Raw genomic sequence first — 21012 nt, 5'->3', positions numbered from 1 at the left:
CTTGAAGTTCAATGCTCCAACGACTCAGCCTCGACGAAGTTCTCCATTTACCTCTCATGATATGAGTAAGTGCCGAAGCATCAGTGATGACGACGAAATGGGTTCCCTCTACATACGGCCGAAATTTTTCTATAGCTGATAGAACAGCAAGCCCTTCTTTCTCCGTTGCAGCATACGATTGCTGAACAGGAGAAAGTTTCTGTGAGAAATACGCTACCACTTTCTCTCCTTCTTCGTGTTCCTGAGTGAGAATCGCTGCAATAGCATTATCACTCGCGTCTGTTTGTATATGGAAAGGTAATTCAAAATTTGGATTTGCGAGAACTGGAGCTGTTATCAAGCATTCCTTGATACGCCTGTTCCGCAACCTCTGTCCAGTTGATCGATTTTGGTTTTTTCCTTAGGAGATTCGTGAGAGGAGCTGTAAATTCGCTAAACTTGGGAATGAACCGTCTATAATAGTTGGCCATTCCCAGAAAACGTCTTAATGATCGAATTGATGTTGGACGTTCGTAATTGACGATTGCTTCTATCCTTTCTGGATTAGGACGAAGCCCGTCACACGATAATATGTATCCTAAATACGCAAGTTCTTGGCAGCAAAAGTTAGATTTTTCTATGTTAATGGACAAATTTGCCTTTTTCAGACGAGTAGCTACATCACGAAGACTTCGGAGATGAGCCCCGAATGTATCGTTTACCACGACTATATCGTCGAGGTACACAAATACATTCGGTTCCAGTTCACCATACCCCAAGACTTCATCCATTAGCCGAGCCAATCTTGCCGGACTATTAACTAATCCAAAAGGTAATCTGGTGAACTGGAAAAGTCCTCTCCCTAACACCGAGAAGGCTGTATACTTTCGTAAGTCGGGTTCAAGTGGTATCTGTAAGAAAGCTTTCGACAAGTCGATCGTAGTCAAATACTTACTTGTTCCCAACCTACTCAGTATACGGTCCTGATGAGGGAGAGGATAGGCATCTCTCCTTGTTCTTTCGTTAAGACGTCGTGCATCTAAACACAGTCTTACTTCTCCTGTAGGTTTTAAGACTGGTACTGTGCTCATAGACCAATCGCTTCTACTTCTTTCTATCACCTGTTGTGCTAACATTTTGTCTAATTCCTTGTTAATTTTTCTCTGCATCTCTGGAGAGGTGGGGTAAGGATTCAAGCGAACTGGGGGAAGATTTTTAAATTCTTCTTTCAGTTCAATTTTGTGAGAGATCATCGTAGTGATATCGAGCATCTCCCCCTCCACTGCAGTCTTAAACAAACCCTTCACCACTTCTAATTCTTCTCTCTGTGATTCACTCAGTTCATCATCTCCCTTATCTTCATCTTCTGTATTACCCTCTTCATCGATATTACTCATCTCAAAACATTCGTGATGATTCGGGATCATCGGCTGTAAATTAAATATTTTCCAAAAATCTTCGTATCCCAAAATCAGTCTTTGCTTAAGTTTCGGAGCGATAAGCGCTTGAACGATTCGTGTTTTATTGTTGAACGTAATCGGTGTATTCACGTATCCCTCAATCTCAATCGGAGTGCCTGTAGCTGTTTTTGCCTGAACATTTGATGAAAATTTTCTTAATTTTAAATCTCTGATTAGTTTGTGAGAATCCTTACCGAGAACTGTTTTTTGCGCTCCGCTGTCCAACAGCCCGATAATTTTCTTACCCATGATATCTACTTCTACGAAAGGACGTGCATCTCCCTCGACTTGGATCAATAGTTCTTCCACGATTTCATTGGTGTAATCTTCGTTAGAAACCGACTCCAGATTGTAGATAAAAAATCTAATTTGTTTGTGTGATTGGGAGGAATTCTGAGATTGTTTTCAGCCTTCTCCCTTAGACTGAATTGTTGTCGTTTTTTGGACAATATGGACAGACTATAGTAAATACATCTGGGAATCCACATATCCGACAAAACTTTTGTCTTGCTTGATTACAATCTGCATAGTGATGACCATGCATTTTGCAATTGTAACAAGTGCCGATGGCTGGACGTTTGTATTGTTCAACCAAAAGTTTCAAGGTGCCCTTGGATGAACCTTCCATGGGTTCAAAAGGAACATTCTGTTTTTGACTTCTTTTTCCGTTAGTGTTATCTACATATTTAGATTGATTAGGAAAATGAGAATTTTTATCTTTCTCTTTGGTGATACCATACTTCTGTATCGGTTTATTGTTCGGATCAGTTTTGTTGGTGGATGAGATTTCGTTGACCTGATTATAACGTGATCGTACAGGGTTCTCAGATGTTTTCTGAAAATTAAAACAATTGTTTTCATCGACTACTCTTCCATATCGCTTAAGTCTGGATAACGAGTTTATATTCGCTCCAGTCATAGCGTTTTTATATTCGAAACGTAGTTTCTCCATACGATATTAAACTTTCGTCTATCTGAAATTGGACGTGTCATCGATTGAAATAGCTTCTGTATGTCGTGGAAAAAATCCACGAATCTTTCTCCTCGACCTTGTCGACGATTTGTAGCTTGAACCTCTGATTGAAAATCGAGATCTGGTGGAAGAAATTCTCTTTTCAATTCTGATTTTAGTTCAATCCATGTTCGAAAATCTTTATTTTCCATTCCTTCCATATACCAGTCTTTGGCTCTTCCCGTAAATAGGTGTACTGCACTTCTAAAAAGTTCTCTATCTGAAATTTCTTCTGCTCTGGATCTCATCTTAACTTCTCTTAAGAACTCTGCTAATTTACGACCGCTATCTTTCCCGTCATATTTTAATCGCCAATCCGAAACTGGAACACGCTTTAAAACTTTTCTGTATTTTCTCTCATTTTTATTTTCTCTAACTTCCCGATTTTTCCTGCGTGTACCACCTGATTTTTCTGAATGCGAGCTAATTGAATCAGAAAATTCTCTTGATGAAAGCTCGATTGAAGTCTCGGAAGAAGTGTCAGCATGTTTATGGTGTTTCAATTTTCTTTGAGATGACGGTTTCTGATCCGTCTTGCTAACCCTATGGTTTCTATTTTCGTTTTTGTTGCTATTTTTAACTATGGATTTTTTTTCTGAAATGTTTTCTGAATCTGAGGAGAATGTTTCGTGCTCGCTTTCTACTTTTACCTGTTGCGTTTTAACAACTTTTTCCACGATTTTTTCCTTGCATTCCTCAACTGGGAAACCAGATTGATTTTGAGGAAATTGCAATTTAGAAAATTCTTGTTCGTTCTTAATTTTTTTGTTTAGATTAACAAGAACTTTCTCAAGACGTTTTTTCTTTTCTACACTCTCTTCAGCTTTCTTAATCCTAGCTTTCTCCAACAAATTTTCCGTTTCTCTACGATCCTTTTCTTGCTCATTTGTTTGCACGACAAAATTCTTCAAAATCTGTATCAAATCTTTCACATTTTCAACTGTTCCTTGGTCATATTCAGAAAGTTTGTTCATGATGTCTTCTGATGTTATGAATAATTTTTCCGTATCATGAAGTTCTAACACCCCTTCGCTAGCTTCCTCCTGATCTACAATTTCTCTCAATTCTATTCCCCCAGCTGTCTCATTCAACGTTTCAATTTCGTTCCGTACTTCTTCTAAAGCTTTATTCAAATCTTGCTCTAATTGCTCTGACTCATTATCATCTTCCCCGGAAAATGCGATATCTGGGAAGTGTTTAGAAAATACATGAGTGGCTTGTTTGGCTAAATTCATTATTTCCGACAAATACTTTCGCGATTCAAGAGCGCGTGAGAGTAAAAATATTCTCACTCTGTAATGAACCAAACGAGTCTTTAATTTTTCTTTCATATGACGAGTGACCTTCGGACTTTCTAGCAGTCCATCAATGGCCAATAATTTCGATTTAATAATCGAGATTTCATCTGGAATCTGTCTCCATGTTGGAGAGTGAGTTACACAAAAAGAATCCATCTCCTTTTCTTGCCGCATACGATCTTTCAATTTCCTCCTTTTCACGCTTTCGTGTTCATCGAAACCGAATAAAATGTTTCGAATCACTAACTCGTGCTCAACTTCATCGATTAATAGATGAGACACATCCATACATTTATACATGGTTTGCAAATCCATTGTCGGATTCTTGGGTGGAAAATTCGGGGTGGTAAGTATTTGAAATCACACCAGCAAACCGTTGATAATAAATGCAAATAGAATTAAACGATATTTTATCTCAATATTATACTGTGTTTTATTATTGAAAAAATCAATTAAAAGGACGAATCAAGACCCATTAAACGATTCAATATCCACATGAATTATATGTATTCTTCGCGATCACCGATTTTCGGTAAATTCACTGTTGGAAATATTCCCTTTTATGAACGTGCGCGAACTAGTAAGCACAGTTGGCACAGGTAGATTTGGTGAGTTGGCTGAGTCAGCCGACCGCATGAGTAGTTAACCTCTAATCTGTCTTCCGAAAATCGCGCACACTCCTATGTTATTGTATAACCTGATCTTTCACCTGTCTTTTGTTGGGTTAATTTGTACTTCCGATTAGTCCAGAATATTAAGTTGGGCGCCAATTATTACTGCTCACTCTCGGTCAGACGGACCTCGACAAAACCTCTAGTACCTGGTCTAGCCACGGGGACTGTCTGAGGCGGGTTCCAACACCTCTTTTCCTGGCTAGCTCGAGCGTGGGATTCGGAGATCCCAAACTAAAAAAAAAAGAAAAACTAGGCAATCTTCCTAGTATTTTCCCAGCCTCATCATTGCCCCCTTCCAACATCCAGCCTCCCAGTCCACCCTGTCGATCATATCTTGTCCCATAATATATGTCTGTATGTGTTTCTGTGTAACCTCCTCTCTGTCTCCCTAACTGTTATAATTGTTATCAGTGTCATCTATGTGCGATCTCGGAGGAGTCATAGGGCAAACTACCCACAACGGTAACACTGTTCCGCAATTAGTACCCACGGGTACTCGTTCAAAGATGAACTATGCTGGTGTAACCAGCAATCCCTATACGAACTTTACGGAGCAACAACATTTATCAGAGGCAACCACAGGGCCAACTAGTCAACAATTGGCTGCCCGCCACGTAGTTCCAAAGGACCTCCCATCGTTTGGGGGAAATCCAGCGGAGTGGCCATTGTTCAGCAGCAGTTACGAGACATCAACACAAATGTGTGGGTACACGGACCCTGAAAATCTCCTGAGATTACAACGTTGCTTGAGAGGTGAAGCAAAAAAAGCGATTAGCAGTTTTCTGTTACACCCATCAAATGTAAGAGAGATTATTTCAAAACTTCGTATGTTGTATGGGCGACCAGACATCATCATTGGTTCACTACTAAATGACATCCGAACAACCCCCGCACCCAAACCGGAGAGGCTTGAGACCGTAGTGAACTTTGGATTAGTGGTGCGCAACCTTTGTGCACATTTGATATCAGTCGGCCAGGAGCAACATTTGTCAAATCCTATACTCCTCCAAGAACTCGTGGACAAGTTACCCGCTAACATTAAATTGGGATGGGCGATGCACAAGCAATCCGTTATAATGGAAGACCTACGTGCCTTTGCATATTACATGAACGTTATAATCACGGCTGCAAGTAGTGTCAGCCATGGACCTTCTGAATGTAATAAATCAGAGCGACAGAAGGGAAATGCGTTTGTGAATTCCGTGCGATCCGAGAGTGAGAGCATTCTGAGAAAAACAACATCACCAATGACGAAAAACATAGTGCGGTTCAAGCATCAACAGTTCCCAAAGTACGCCCATGTGCGGTATGCCAATCCCCTGGACATAAACCGAAGGAATGTCCCACTTTCAAAGCGAAGAATTTAGAAGATCGTTGGAAAGTAGTTCAAGAAGCACATTTGTGTAGGAGATGCTTATATCCGCATGGCAAATGGCCGTGTAGAGCTTCGGTATGCGGATCGGATGGTTGCCAAGAACACCATCACAGATTCCTACATCCAGGGAATCCGCAAGACGCTGAGCATTCTGGAAGATCGTTAATGAAAACAAGTACAGGTGTAGTAACAATCCATCAACACCAACATCAGCGAATACTGTTCCGCATCATTCCGATTTCGCTTCATGCCAACGGGAAAACCGTTAATACTTTCGCATTCCTTGATGGAGGCTCAGATTCAACATTGCTAGAGAATTCGATAGCGAAAAAGCTCGGTGTCACCGGACCAGTGTTTCCATTGTGCATGCAGTGGACAAACGGTGTTAAACGTACCGAGGAAAATTCGCAACGTTTACAGTTGGAGATTTCCGGAACTAGCTCTAATAAACGCTTTTTGTTGAATGGAGTGCACACAGTATCCAGTTTAGATTTACCACATCAAACCATCGACTTCAGGGAAATGCAGGCGAAATTCCCTCATCTGAAAGGGCTTCCTGTTTCAAGTTACGAGGATGCGGTACCGGGACTACTAATCGGATTAGATAACACCAGAATGAAGACGCCCCTCAAACTGCGAGAAGGTAAAGGCGACGAACCAGTTGCAGCAAAGACACGCCTAGGGTGGACACTCTATGGGAGATCGGGTAATGCGAATGCTGATTTGTTTCATCAAGTTATGCACGTCTGCAATCGTCCGACAAATAATGAACTCCATGAAATGGTAAAGAACTTCTTCACGGTCGAAGGCACGGGTGGGTGTGCAAAGCAATTAGTCGAATCAACTAGCGAAAAACGAGCTCGTGAATTAATGGAAGCCACCACAAAACGTACAAATTCGGGGAGGTTCCAAACAGGCCTTCTTTGGAAGCACGACAAGGTGGAATTTCCTGACAGCAGGGCAATGGCGGAAAAAAGGCTACAATTTCTCGAAAAACGATTGTCGAAAGAACCGAAATTATACGAGAATGTTCGTAAATAAATAGCTGATTACTTAGCGAAAGGATACGCGCATAAAGCAACGGAATTAGAATTAAAAGAGACCAAGGCAAGTGATGTTTGGTATCTACCCCTTGGTGTAGTGACCAACCCAAAGAAACCGGAAAAGCTTCGTATTGTGTGGGACGCCGCAGCATCTGTGAAAGGCGTTTCCCTGAACTCGGTCCTTCTGAAAGGTCCGGATCTGCTTCAGTCACTCCCAACCGTATTGTGTAGGTTTCGTCAAAAAGAGGTGGCAATCAACGCTGACATCAAAGAGATGTTCCATCAGGTGCTCATCAGGCCGGAAGATCGGCAAGCACTACGATTTCTCTGGCGAAACCAGCCGTCAGAGGCAGTGCAAGTGTTTGTAATGAATGTCGCTATATTTGGTTCAACATGCTCACCATGTTCTGCACAGTTCGTGAAGGATCTCAACGCAAGTGAGCATTCCACCGAGTTTCCAAGGGCCGCAACCGCGGTAATTGAGAACCACTATGTGGACGATTATTTGGACAGCGTCGATACCGTCGAAGAAGCGGTGCAGTTGGCTGAGGAGGTCAAAACAATACACGAGCGAGGCGGATTCGAATTACGACACTGGTTGTCGAACGCCCCGGAAGTACTGGAGCGGATCGGTGAGGAATCGTCTGAATCTTCAAAGAACTTCGTAATGGGAAAATGTACCAACTCAGAACGGATTTTGGGTATGATTTGGATACCACAAGAGGACATATTTTCCTTTGCAGTACAATTTCGTAGTGACCTAAAAAAACTGGTGGACGGAAATGGCTACCCTACTAAAAGAGAACTGCTCAGTCTGGTAATGAGCATATTTGATCCTCTTGGCCTGGTGGCTAACTTCGTGATACATGGTAAAGTCTTGGTACAAGATGTTTGGAGATCAGGTATAGAATGGGATGAAACCATACCAGAGGCTATCTATCCAATGTGGAACCGAAAAATTTTCTGGAGCGATTCAAACACCGTTCTAGCTTGGCTTCGTTCTGATCAACACAAATTTCATCAATTCGTGGCTTTCAGGGTCGGGGAAATCCTGGAACAATCCGAAGCATCCGATTGGAGAAAGGTGCCAACAAGGTGGAACGTATCAGATGAAGCAACGAAATGGGGTAATGGTCCAGTTGCTTCTGAGACGTGTAGGTGGCAACGAGGACCAGAGTTCCTGTACAAAGACGAACGGGATTGGCCAGAACAAGAGAAGAACTGGGTCACTTCCGAGGAGATGCGGATTGTTAACCTACATCATCGTACCGGAACTGAGGAAATATTTAAATTTGAACGGTTCTCCAAATGGGAACGCTTGCTGAGGACTGCTGCGTACGTTAGAAGGTTTCGATATAACTGCCAGAAGAAAAAGAATGAATTAACGCTCCCAGACCCTGAGATATTGAACAGAGAAGAACTTCTGGAAGCAGAGTTAACTGTGGTGAGGCTGATCCAACGTGAATCTTTCGCAAACGAATACGCTACACTGGTGTTCAACCAACAAGTTCCGATGGAACAACGGAAGTTAATTGATAAGAACAGCAAACTATACAAACTGTGTCCCTTTCTTGGAGGTGACGGTGTGATACGGAAGGACGGAAGAATCGGTGCCGCACCCTGGTTGTCATATGAAGCAAAGTTTCCGGCGATTTTGCCCAAAAACCATTACGTGACAACCCTTATCATCCACAGTTATCATCGTAAGTTCGGCCACGCGAACAACGAGACGGTTGTGAATGAATTGAGGCAGCGGTTTCATGTGTCTGAGATCAGATCGGCTGTTAGAAAGATGTCAGATAATTGTAGGAAGTGCAAAGTTCGTAAGGCAAGCCCACATCCTCCTCGCATGGGTCCGCTTCCGGAGTCACGGTTAAATCCATACGTCAGACCATTCACATTTACAGGTCTAGATTATTTTGGTCCCATCTCCATCAGATTAGGACGTAGTTGTGTTAAGCGTTGGGTGGCATTGTTTACCTGTCTCACTGCCCTGGTCGTGGCAACAGAGTTGGCATTCACTTTGGCTACGGAATCCTGCAAGCTAGCTGTGCGAAGATTTATTTCACGCCGTGGTGCCCCTTTGGAGATATACTCGGATCAGGGAACGAATTTCCAAGGAGCTAGGAAAGAACTGCAACAAGAAATAAACAAGTTGAACCATGAACTGGCTGCAACATTTACGAATGCGGCGACGCAGTGGAATCTGAATCCTCCCTATGCCCCGCATATGGGAGGTATCTGGGAAAGACTTGTACGGTCGGTGAAAGCAGCTTTGACGGCAATGGAGATGTCCAGGAATCCGGATGAAGAAACCCTCATCACGGCTTTAGCAGAAGCAGAGTCCCTAATAAATAGTCGCCCACTTACGTATCTTCCATTGGATTCGGAGGAAAATGAAGCATGCAGTCGCATAACACGTCAGCTATTCGTTCAAATTGGAAGCATGTACAGGTCATGCTCGATCGGTTCTGGAGCCGGTGGATCAAGGAGTTCCTTCCAGTAATTTTAAGGCAGTCCAAGTGGTTCGGGGAAGTAAAACCGATACATATTGGAGATTTAGTCATGATTGTGAACGAAATTAGAAGAAAAAGTTGGGAAGGAGGAAGAGTTGTCAAGCTGTATCCGGGGAAGGATGCGCGTATACGAAGCGCAGATGTGAAGACGTTGACAGGCATCGTTCAGAGACCGTTAACGAAACTGGCAGTTTTGGATGTGCTAGATGCTGAGAGTATGGCTGAAAAAACTTCGAGCAATACGGGTGGGGGTATGTGCGCAACGGTACAAAACCCCTCGTCAACGTAAAACGCTTCTGGTTCTTTCCCATTTATATAAATTGTTTATGCGAAACTAACGCTTCACTGTCATTCGTTGTGAATACGTCAGATACAGAGTATATACCTCATTCACAACAGTAATAGCGCGGGAGTACAAAGTTGATCGAAATTTATAAACAAAATCGATTGGTGAATACGATTTTTTCTATTTAGTTGTAAGTAATATATTATTCTAAAAATTGAACACAACTAACTAAAAGACAGCTTACAGAACTCAACATTTATACTAAGAAAACGGTTACAAGTAGACGAATAAGTAAGGAAAGGAACATAAATTGTAAGTGAACTATGAATACGAATACGAATTAAAACAAAAATAAAAATATTTCAGCTAAAAGCTTACTCAAAAAAACGAGTTTGCCTTGAGGAATCCGAACCGTCTCTTATATATATATATATATATATATATATATATATATATATATATATATATATATATATAGCGCATATATATATATATATATATATATATATATATATATATATATATATATATATATATATCTTAAAAAGTGATTCTAAAACAGCTCATTGAGTAATCTTGAGCTGTTTTGAACTAATTTTCTCTATAATATTTTGGTTATGAAACAAAATGATTTGTTTTAGAAAAAAAAACAGAAGAAATGCCCTACAGCTCAACAACAGACCGACAGAAAATACCTTGAAATCATATCGCCAAAATATTTTTTTTTTTCGTTTTTAAAATAGTTCTAAAAAAGGAGCATTCAACATGAAAGAAGATTCTTTGAATGAAAGTAATCTGACCTTTGCATTTCTTTCTGCAGAATGTTTCGTTTAAACAAAAGTGGGTCAGTTTCAGTAGAACACTGCTACACGTGGCATCATTTCGTTTTCCAGCGATACGAAACTATGTCAATGAGTAATTGCGTCGGAATTGCGTCGCTATCTTCTATTATCTCTTCTTTTAAAGCGTCACATTGGTTTTCCCCAAATAATCGTTGAAGAAGACTCTGAAAACCAAACTTTTCGCCACCCGAAGAGCTACTCTATTCACTGTTAGCTGGAAACCATAATTAACCATGCTACAATGAATCCCAGTTGAGGCTCTGTCAGGCACAGTGACTCACTCAGTGGCAGTTTGGATTCGTGCGATTATTTGAACAACAAAGATCGTACACCTAACCGTTTATCGCACTTAACAGAGCGCAGCGCACTCGAGAACAACAGTATCAATTAGTGACAGCCAAGAAGTAGCTTCCAATTTTCATTTCCATCTCCACGCGATATCATTGGACAGCGAATTTCCCGCTGTGATTTACAATCTCCGCGAGACGGATTCTTCACGCGATGTGCAAACGATTACAAACGGGTTCCATGATTGATGGGCTGTAACTCAACTAGTTCGCTTCTGGAACGAACATATTTTGATCGATTCGCTCGCCTCCATTCTTCCGTTCAGCTCCGAAACCGATTCCGTTGCTAATCTAGAACTAATGACGAAGCCGCGCGCAGTTATTACTGCACAATAGTCGATATAATGGCCACTTCTTTCTTCCCGTGAAGCGCCTCCTCCCTCGAAATAGACCCAAAACAAGCGCGTGGCTGGATGCGATTTTTCCATCTCAGCTGGCAAACCGGACAGCAGCCACGTTTCGTCTGAAACGATCAAAGTTGATGGGAAATTTCGAATCAAACCCGAAAACGAACGATTCAATTACAGGTCGTGGCAATTTCCTCGCCAATATCCGAGCGATGTGGCTGATATTTCCATCTGTTTCGGCTGCTGCTGCTGCTGCTGCAGTGATTCATGGTGATTTTAGATTTTCGGGAAGAGCCCAAATTAAATTCAGTTGCATCCGGTTGTTATTAATTGGGGTTAATATATCTCACGCTCTTCCACCCACGACTGCCGGACCGTTGAGTATGTGGGTTTGAATTCTAAGCAGCCGAAAGTTGTTAACGGCTGACTAACGCATCAGAAGGGGAAAAGAAAACAAAAACACATCTAATGCCACAGGTTTGAAGAGGGAAGAAGCTATAGTCATCGGTAAGACCGCAGTTTCTTTGGATCATGAGAAAACAATACATGTTGTATTTTTACCTTTTCGCCACCTTTCCCGGAACCGGGAAAATTGTTCCTCTATAATTACTAGTTATTGGAAGCTCTCGATGAAGCTAATTTTCTGCCTTTTTGGTTGCGCTGCGAGTTCGGATGAGGGTACTTATCTGCATACTTACGCGAGCATCAGTTCGGATGGAAATGGATGCCTGCTTTGAGTAATCATCCGCCCTTTTGCGGATCTATGCCGCCGGATCTGTGCCTGGTGCCAATGTGGCGGCAACTATGGCTGGAAATGGGCCAAAGCAAGCGAAATGATTGATTAATGAAATTCATATTTACAATCTATCACCATCACCTCGATCCATCGCATCGTGGCGTCAAATGAGCTGAATTAAATGAGCGGGAAGTGCGATGTATGCTTTTTGGTTGAATTATGTTCAATCGAATAAACCGACGGGAAGAAGCGTTGGCGAAGCTCGAGTTCTCATGGGAACTTCCGGTGTTGGCGAAATAATTTCAAGTTAACAAGATTATTGCGTTTGTTTTGGTTGAGGAGATTGAAAACTGATGCTTCTCATGAAAACTAAACTAATAATTAAGTTGCACTCAAAAGCCTACAAGTACCAACAATTGCTACAACCCGGAAAGAAGAAGCGAGAAAAAGTAATACAAAGCTTCGCATTGGCAACACATCGGCGAAACGCTCAATAATGACCCCTTGTCACCTCTTAAACACGTCTTCGGCAATCGTTACTTCTGCGAACGGAAAGAATAAACCATTTAAAATATCACAGCAAAGGTGAAGCGACAAAAAAAAACACAGCGATTAGCAAACAATGCAATTATACGGAAAAATGGAGAAGAAGTAGAGCAAAACGAAGTCCGACAAACGTTGCAAATGAAGAGAGCAGAAAATCAATCACGTTCCCATTCATTCGTTCGTCCATTCGTTCCGTGAGAGGGTAGGGTTCCTCTCGTTCGTTCTGTTTCTGCATTTTGCGCAAGCGAAAGGAATTAGGTGGTCTCGAAATGACTCACGAACGGGGAAGGAAGTCCGCTGGTATACAAGTAGAGGCAAAAGCATCCACTGGGAAGCAGGGTGCCAGCAAAAAGAAACCTCCACTGAGAGGAACATGTCGTCGGGAGGAAATGCAAGATTAAAGAAGTAATAAAAGTAGTAAATATATGGTCCGGTCAGACAGGAAAGAGATAGATAGGTGTAGAAGAGAGGTTGGCAAGCCGCCGGGAGGAAATCGAAAGCTGTGATTCGGTTGTTTGGACCCTTTTTAGACAGCGATAGGATGTAAGGGCCGATATCTGATCGCGATCGGAAATACATATAACGGAGCTGGGACTGACACCGGAGGTGAATGGGTCTATTTTTGTGGTGAAATTTTTGTCCAATGCTCTTATATTTTATATTACTTTTGTTCCGTGTTTACGATCGATTTGATTAATCATTGATTTCAATATCATTTTTCTCAGATTTGGAAGGAAAAATGCTTGTACCTCTTCCTCTTCAAACATTTGTCTACATTTTTTTCTATATTAAACGCTAATACGCAAACGCAATACAAACGCACACATGAAGAGAATGCACAAATTACAATGAAATCAGTATTTAGATTAAAGCAACTTGCATCGTTTGCATCACAGATGCGGCATTATATTATCTTTATTGGGAAATATTTGAGGCTATAGACGACGTTAAAACCTTGTTCAAGTACTGGAAGTAAAACCCTCCCATCGCTCCTTAGCACGCCTTTCGAAGGCTTTTCGAATTTGTAGGAAGACTGAAGATTTACAAAAAGCGACTGTTCTCAATTTTTTTGCAAGAGAAAAAAAATAAGTATTATTAAGTATTATATAGTTGATGAATATATAGCCGGTTTATAGTAGTTATAGATTTGATTTTACATTAAATTGACTTAAAATTTATTAGATTAACTGGATGAACATGGGGGTCTCCGTAGCCACATTGGTTGCGCGTTCGCTTAGTAAGCGATCGATCGTGAGTTCAAAACTCAGGGCCCTCATTGACCATCTTTGTGTTGTTACAGAATAGCTACGTCCACGCAACAATCATCAGCAATGGAGATCGATCCACGGTCGAAATAAGATCGATTCATCCATACAACTGCTCTGCTCTGCCAGACACATCGGGCTACTGTTCTATAAATAACTCAACAATGATCAAACAACTGTCTCCGCTGTCCGGTGGTCCAACTGGATAATGGAAGAACAGAAAGAATACCCTTACGCCTAAATGGCTACTATGTGAATGTTCCATATGTAATGGTATAGAAGGAATAGTGGCGAATGGCAACTGTGTAATGTGCTAATTATAGATATGATAACCATGTGACATGTACACGATTAAAATTCGGCTCTGTTACAGCTAAAATGCTAATGAGCCTTAAATAAATAAAAGGGATAAAAAAAAACTGGATGAACATATACTCTAGTGATCCAAATAATATTCAAGGAATGCAAAGATTCAAACAATAACTCTAGTAATTCAAGCTTGCATGTCTATCATTGCTGATAGCCTGATCAATGAATCGTGACTTTTATAATCCTTTGCTATTTCTATTCGAAAGATTGCTGGGACAATTTAAAATGAAGAGAGTCATCCCATCAACATGTTGCTCACGTCAGAGAAAATAATAGACCTAGTTATTCTATAATAGCCAATCATTGAAAAATTTAAATTTGAACGTTTTGCTTATATCAGGACAATCGGTATGTCGGGAAAGTAATTCCTACGGAACCATATCTTGGTATTAACAAAATGGAAAGATAAATTATAGTGTCAAAAGAATAACCGCATATAAATAATTTAAAATCCATTTTTATGACATGAAGAAACGAACTGTTTTCAAATATTTAATTTTCAATTTTGCGTAGAAAAACTTTGGAGTATTTCAGGGGAGTGTACAAGCGATTTCGTTGTTTATGAAGTGGAAAGCAGATTTTGACCCAGTTTTTCAATTTTGGCAGCTACCCAAAATTACAATTTCATTATCACATGACTAACATTATTGTGTATTCTGTTGTGAGAGCGTTTCAACAATGATTGACCTTTGGTTTTCAACAATAGTAACTCGGAATCCAATTTTCTTATTGAGGTATGAAGCTACATAAAATTTTGGGAATGTCAACGAAATTTTGAATTTAATTGAATTTAATATCGAATGTTACTTAGACGAAAAAAAATATTAAATTTTTCGCATCGATTTCAACAAAGTGTCGAGAACACGTTTTTACAGTGTTGTTGTTGAGGTTGAGCTTTAAAATTCCCATCCCATCTACTTCCCACCTTCATACGTTGATTTTTCATGATGTTCAGCATTTCAAAAACTACCCTAAAAATTTCCACTACGCTCTCTGTTACTCTTTTTTCGGTCGAGTGTACATTGCCACCTGCGTTTTCGGGGTTAACGGGCAGTTTCAATTATTTTGCCACCAATTGTTCAACAACAGATTCAATTTTTTTTTTTTTATTAATTCGTTTATTTTTACAGGCTCAGTTACGTAAGTTTAAAGGAGCCGAATTCTTAAATATAATTTTAAAACTACATATATAAACAATTTTCTTACATCTATGGTTAGTAAGGTGGAAAACCGATTACTCGCGGTGTACTCGAGTTTAGCATTGTTCAATTTACTTGACCATCTTCCGTACGTGGAGCATTTTCACAGTAAGATTTTATGATGACTGTCAGTTACACTTTTCTTTAAATTATCAATAAAAAGTTTTTTTTTTTCCAAAATATATATTTTTATCAAGGCTCATATGGCGTTAGCCTGACGGGGCCGGAGTTCAATATTTTGACAGTTTTTCTTATTATCTATGTTAGTAATATGTAACCGATTACTCACGGTCGGCTCGAGGTTAGTATTACAAGTGTTCTCGTAATTGGGATGTTGCTGTCTCCAATGCTCTGTACGTGTTGTACAGATATCACATAAAAGTACAGATACAGTATAAAAAGTTGTGCTCCCTGAAATGCTGTTTTTCCGAACAAACATTCAAAAACATGTTACCTACCGAATGAGGAAATGTGTAAGCCAGCATTTCTACACCCATTGGTTCTGTTATACATAATACAATCTTAAACAATCTTAAAAAGGATCCCATCTTGTTATGGATCGAAAATTTATCCTGCTTGCGTGATCATCCCTAGTGCATTTGGAGTCGAACACAATGACTAAATACTTGAATGATATCGAGCTAGTAACAGTTTCATTGAAAAAATTAAAGCTGCAAATATGTCCATCATCGTCTTCGAGAACATTTAAAATCTCACCGATCAAATTGTTAAGAGAAATTTGCATTGGATTTTAAGGATTTATGTCGATGTCTTCACTCATTATCGATACTACAAAATTATCCGCAAACTATTTCACAGAATATAAATGTAACAGTCGGTAAATAAACATCAATTCCATTGAATTGTAAACCTGGGGTGGCATTGCGCATTTTGAAACAAACGAGTAACTCGTTTCGAGAAAATTCGAACACAAATCGAATTGGTATAATGTATTTTTTTAATGTTAATATTTTCAGTTTACTAGATTTAGAGCAAAATTTGTCTCGTAGAGAAATGTAAAAAATTTGGGTTCGTGAACAAAGCTAAGTCGAAACGAACAAAAATCACTCGTTTCGAAATGCGCAATGTCACCCCTGAACCTCGAAGAAGACCCACACGTAATTAGCTAATCGACAAAACCGAAATTGAACCATGGGAAAAACTGATGTTTCTCGCGTTGAAATTATTTCATTTTGAAGGAACACAAACGCACCTTTGATATCTGGGAAGACTTATGCCATGTGGTGTTTACTACACTTGACATCTTAGTTTGTATTTGATTGAGACAAAGAAACCAAATGAATATGTTATATTACATCCATCTGTTCAAATGACTAAGAATCGTTTTCTGTAGTAAATTTCGAATGCAAAAAAAGGAAAATTATAATTTTACCGTACCGCATTCGGACAATCTACCAAAGAAATTTGTTGAATCTGGTCCCACGTTCATCCAACGAATAATGACTGGTGACGAGACATGGGTGCACGAGTATGACATGCAAACGAGTTAACAATCATCAGCATGGATCGCTGCAAACGAGTTGAAACCGATGAACCACATCAAAGTCGATAAAAAATGAAGTATTTATGAATAACCTTTTTTGATTAATAAGCCACAATCATATATACACGTGAGTACATTTAAAACATTGAAACACATTATAATTGTAACTTTAATTTTCAATTCCACACCACACACAAGAAGTGATTTTCAAACTTAAACAATTCTGTTAGAGCAATTCACTGAATCTAGTTTATCCGTTGTTGATTATTGTGGCTTGTTCCAAATGGAATGGAAGTATATCTCTGAACAGTACATTATAAATGCCTTCAACGCTAGCTGGACACAATATCTATGAAAATCCCAAATTGAATTTCCAGAGAATGACTTGAACTCTGCTACCAAACTAACCAAATCTAGTTGATCACTCGATGTTAGTTTACAAAGTTAACAAGATTCTTTCGTTTTCTAGCTAGGTACCCTTGTTCAACGAATTTCATATTGTGCCTTCCACATCATTGAAGGAAATACCTGAATAGAGTAGCAGACGAATGATTTGTGGATCCACCTAATTATCATTGCCTTTCCTCTCTAGAAACAAGCCTTTCTCAACAATTGATATCACTTTAACCAATTTGGATTACGTGTTTGCCAGGTTTGTGGCACTTGTCATGATCAACATAATATACGAAATTTTAAGTTTATGTTCTTATGCATACCGTTTAAACATTTTTAGATACCACGATAGCAGCATTGTTGGTTGGACTTTCGTATAAAAATTTGCCAGGGAATTCATTCTCTCCAGAAAGACTATTATTGTGATTGTGTTTATGGTACTAGATACTGTCAATTCCAATCCATAATCACACAACTGTTATTTTCGATACATATATGGGGTTCATTGAGCTCAAATACATTCTCGAATTTATGTTTTTAAACTATCTCTGTATGAAAATCACAGCGTTCGGTAAAACTTGATGCATCACTGGCGTGTTGATAACTTTGTTAATGTAATATTCGAAATTAAAAGGTTGTTTTTCAATTTCACATTCACTGTGCTCTTGTGAGAAAATACAAACCTCTTTTTCATTTTGACGTTAATCGATTCCTATACGGCGTAGACTTCAGAATATTTATGACTTATGGCGGGTTTACATTAGGGAGATCTATAGCTATAGATGGATTTATTCACCCGAAAATAGATGTAAACGGGTGAGAATATATACGATACACTTCTCAGAGGTATAAATGTATAGGATGAATAGAATAACCCGTGGCCGAGTGGTTAGCGTCATAACTAACATGCCGGGTGTTCGGGTTCGATTCCCGTTCTGGTCGGGGGAATTTTTCGTCAAAAAATTTCCTCCGCCTTGCACTGTGATCACGCGTATTCTAGAGCTTGCCACTCAGAATGCATTCAAGGCGTGTTATTTGGCATAGAAATCTTAACTAAGTACTAATAAAAATGACGCAAGTAATACTACGTTGAGACGGCGAAGTTCCTCTAGGAACGTTAGTGCCATTGAAGAAGAAGAAGAATGAATAGAATAAATGCATGCATATGTAAACGCTGGTGAATTTCTCACTGGTGAGAAATCACTGAAGTTGGATGCAGTTCTACTTCAGATGAATAAATTCACCAACACTATGAATGTATTCATTACATAAGTTCGCGCTAGTGTAAACGGTTGATGCGATTTCTATAAATCTCATCATATTTCTTCACACGAATATATCACTAGTCTAAACCCACCCTTACACAGAACTAAATGAAGTAAAGCGTAACGCTACAACTGAATTTCAAGACCTCACATTTTTAATTCATCATTGCATTTCAATATGTCTGAATTATTGGAACGCTATGATGAATTGAGAATATGGGTAGATAATATCACAGACAAATGGACAATGTGGGGTGCTGTAAAATCGACTGAAAAATAGGAAGTGGGTTATATCTGTGGTATAAACGCAAGGTTGACGTAGGACTATCGTTGATTTAGTGACCATTTGTTTGAAGTTGAATCTAAATCCATTCTGAATGAATGAATAAATGAATATTTGGGGGATTTCGAAAACAAGAGCGTTACGTTGGAGGCACAAGGTTGTATGCATCCAATATTGGACTACTGATGGGGAAGAATAATATAAGTTTTTCCGCTAATTGCACTTGATAGAAAAATCACAAAACAAAATGTATTTGGTCGCATTATTGTATGAATAGAAATCATTAAAATAAACTCTTTCGCTTGAATGTTCGCAACATACTGAATGCGTTTCACCACCAGAATATCGCTTAAGTATGCTTTTTGTCTGTGATTGAATCGAGAGAAGGTGTGGTTTACTATGGAAATTTGGGAGGCAAACTAGAGGCGAATGAGCTCTCTGAGTTTGAAACTTTCAGCGACTGAGCAATAATCGATGGAAAATTATATGGTTTTCGCGATGCGAACATTTCCCGTTTTTAACATTTATGCATCCAATATTGGAAACAAAAATATTCTACTGATGGGGAAGAATAATCTTCAGAAGATTTCCTGCTAATTACACTTGATTGGAAAATCACAAAACAAAATGTATTTGGTCACATTATTATATGAATATAAAACATCAAAATAAACTCTTTCGCTTGAATGTAGTTTTCAATTCCAAGGGGAACTGGCAGATTATTTTGCAGCAACGATGACATCTTTCCGGATTCTTCTCAATTGCTCGATAAGCACCAAACGAAGAGAGTTGCACGCGTTTATGTGTGTATGTGGCGGCTGGTCCGATGCTTAAGCGGAACCAATTTTCGATGCTGTTACTTTTTTGATCGCCTTCTCAGTGGCATCACTCTCCTCCTGTTGGATTCCCTTCTGGCCTAAGATGCACAAACAGGCTCTTGGTGACACCGTTCATCTGCGCTTTCAAGATGAACGAAGTTAGCTTCACCACAACAGCGACAACAATTGTAACTGAGTGGATTTCCGAGCGGCGCTCGCTTATATACCGATTGGTCATTTCAATAGCCTGTTTTAAAAAGCAATTTTGAAGCTATTGAAACAAGTTTTGACGTAGGACTACGTCTAACCGGAAGATATAGGGGGTGAAATGAAAATCTAGGCACTGAACAAGAAGGAAAAAATGCAAGATTTGGAACGCTTATAACTCGAGCATTTCTCAATAGATCGCAAAGGTGTTTGCATCAATTGATAGGAAATATATCTACGCATCTATCATAAAGAATAACATTTCATTTTTCTTGAAATAAACAATTGAATAATTGTGAAATATCAAGCATTGTCCAAATGCACTATGTGCCCATTTTTGATTGGTCCATTTTGTGCTCCTCAAATCGTACCGACCAAAACGGGCAACCAGAGCAGCAGCGAAATACAATAAAGCACGATTGGAAAGAAAAAAGAAAAAAATGAACGAAACGTTGGTCGCAGTCTCACACATGCGTAATTCTCGAGCCAGCCAGTCAGTCTATAAATCACCGCTCCGCTGCCGTAACGATCATTCTCATCCAAACCGTACACCACATCGTTTCGCATCACAACACATCAACAAACCAACACAAGCAGCCATGTCTGGACATGACAAAGGAGGACAAGTTAAGGGAAAGGCAAAGTCTCACTCGAACCGTGCATGTCTACCGTTCCCCGTAGGTGTATCCGCCAATTGCTCCGCAAGGGTAGCTAGGCCGAGCGCGTTAGTACCAGTGCACCAGTCCACCTAGCCGGCGTTATATAGTTTCGGCCGCCGAAGTGATCGAGTTAGCTGGCAAAGCTGCTCGCGCCGATAAGAAAATCCGCATTCAGAACAGAACACATTCGGTTCGGTGGACATCAAGACAACAACAGGCAGTTGCAGCGGGTGGCGAGTGGCAAACGCAATCGCAAAACGACAGCAGGTAGTAGAAGGAAAAAGTTTGTTCTTTATACAAACTGCTTTGGTGGCAAATCCAGAACAAGGCGGCATCGAGGGCGTTCGAAATGGTTTTTTTTTCAAAACCTCGAGTACTAAGTTTTCTAAATTGGAACCATTCCATAAAACACGGCGCTTATCAGGGCCATTAAATCTTTCAATCATAGTTTACGAAATACAGTTCATTGCATTCTAAAAAAATATCCAAAATAATAATAAAACACAAATTGATTTTTTTCATGATTTGTTTACTAGAATATGATGAGTATGTGAATTTGGCAGTTGTTCTGATCTTATCGATGGTTGGG

General features: G+C 39.8%; 1 protein-coding gene across 1 annotated transcript; it reads left to right on the top strand.

Annotated features, from left to right (window-relative positions):
* Positions 1-5963: 5963 nt before the first annotated feature.
* LOC129779676 (uncharacterized) lies at positions 5964-9347 on the top strand. The gene is made up of 2 exons (XM_055787299.1): positions 5964-6612; positions 6844-9347. The coding sequence occupies exons 1-2, from the start codon at positions 5964-5966 to the stop codon at positions 9345-9347; spliced, it is 3153 nt and encodes a 1050-aa protein (XP_055643274.1).
* Positions 9348-21012: the final 11665 nt, after the last annotated feature.

This window comes from Toxorhynchites rutilus, chromosome 3 (assembly GCF_029784135.1).
Source record: "Toxorhynchites rutilus septentrionalis strain SRP chromosome 3, ASM2978413v1, whole genome shotgun sequence".
Taxonomy (NCBI): Eukaryota; Metazoa; Arthropoda; class Insecta; order Diptera; family Culicidae; genus Toxorhynchites; species Toxorhynchites rutilus.
This window is presented reverse-complemented; position numbering and strand designations above follow the sequence as displayed.

Bases quoted from the DNA above. Each gene is read 5' to 3' on its own strand.
- LOC129779676 (XM_055787299.1), top strand. From the start codon at position 5,964: ATGAAAACAAGTACAGGTGTAGTAACAATCCATCAACACCAACATCAG. The intron at 6,613-6,843 runs GTGGGTGTGCAA...GTAAATAAATAG, and splicing joins CTTCACGGTCGAAGGCACGG to CTGATTACTTAGCGAAAGGA.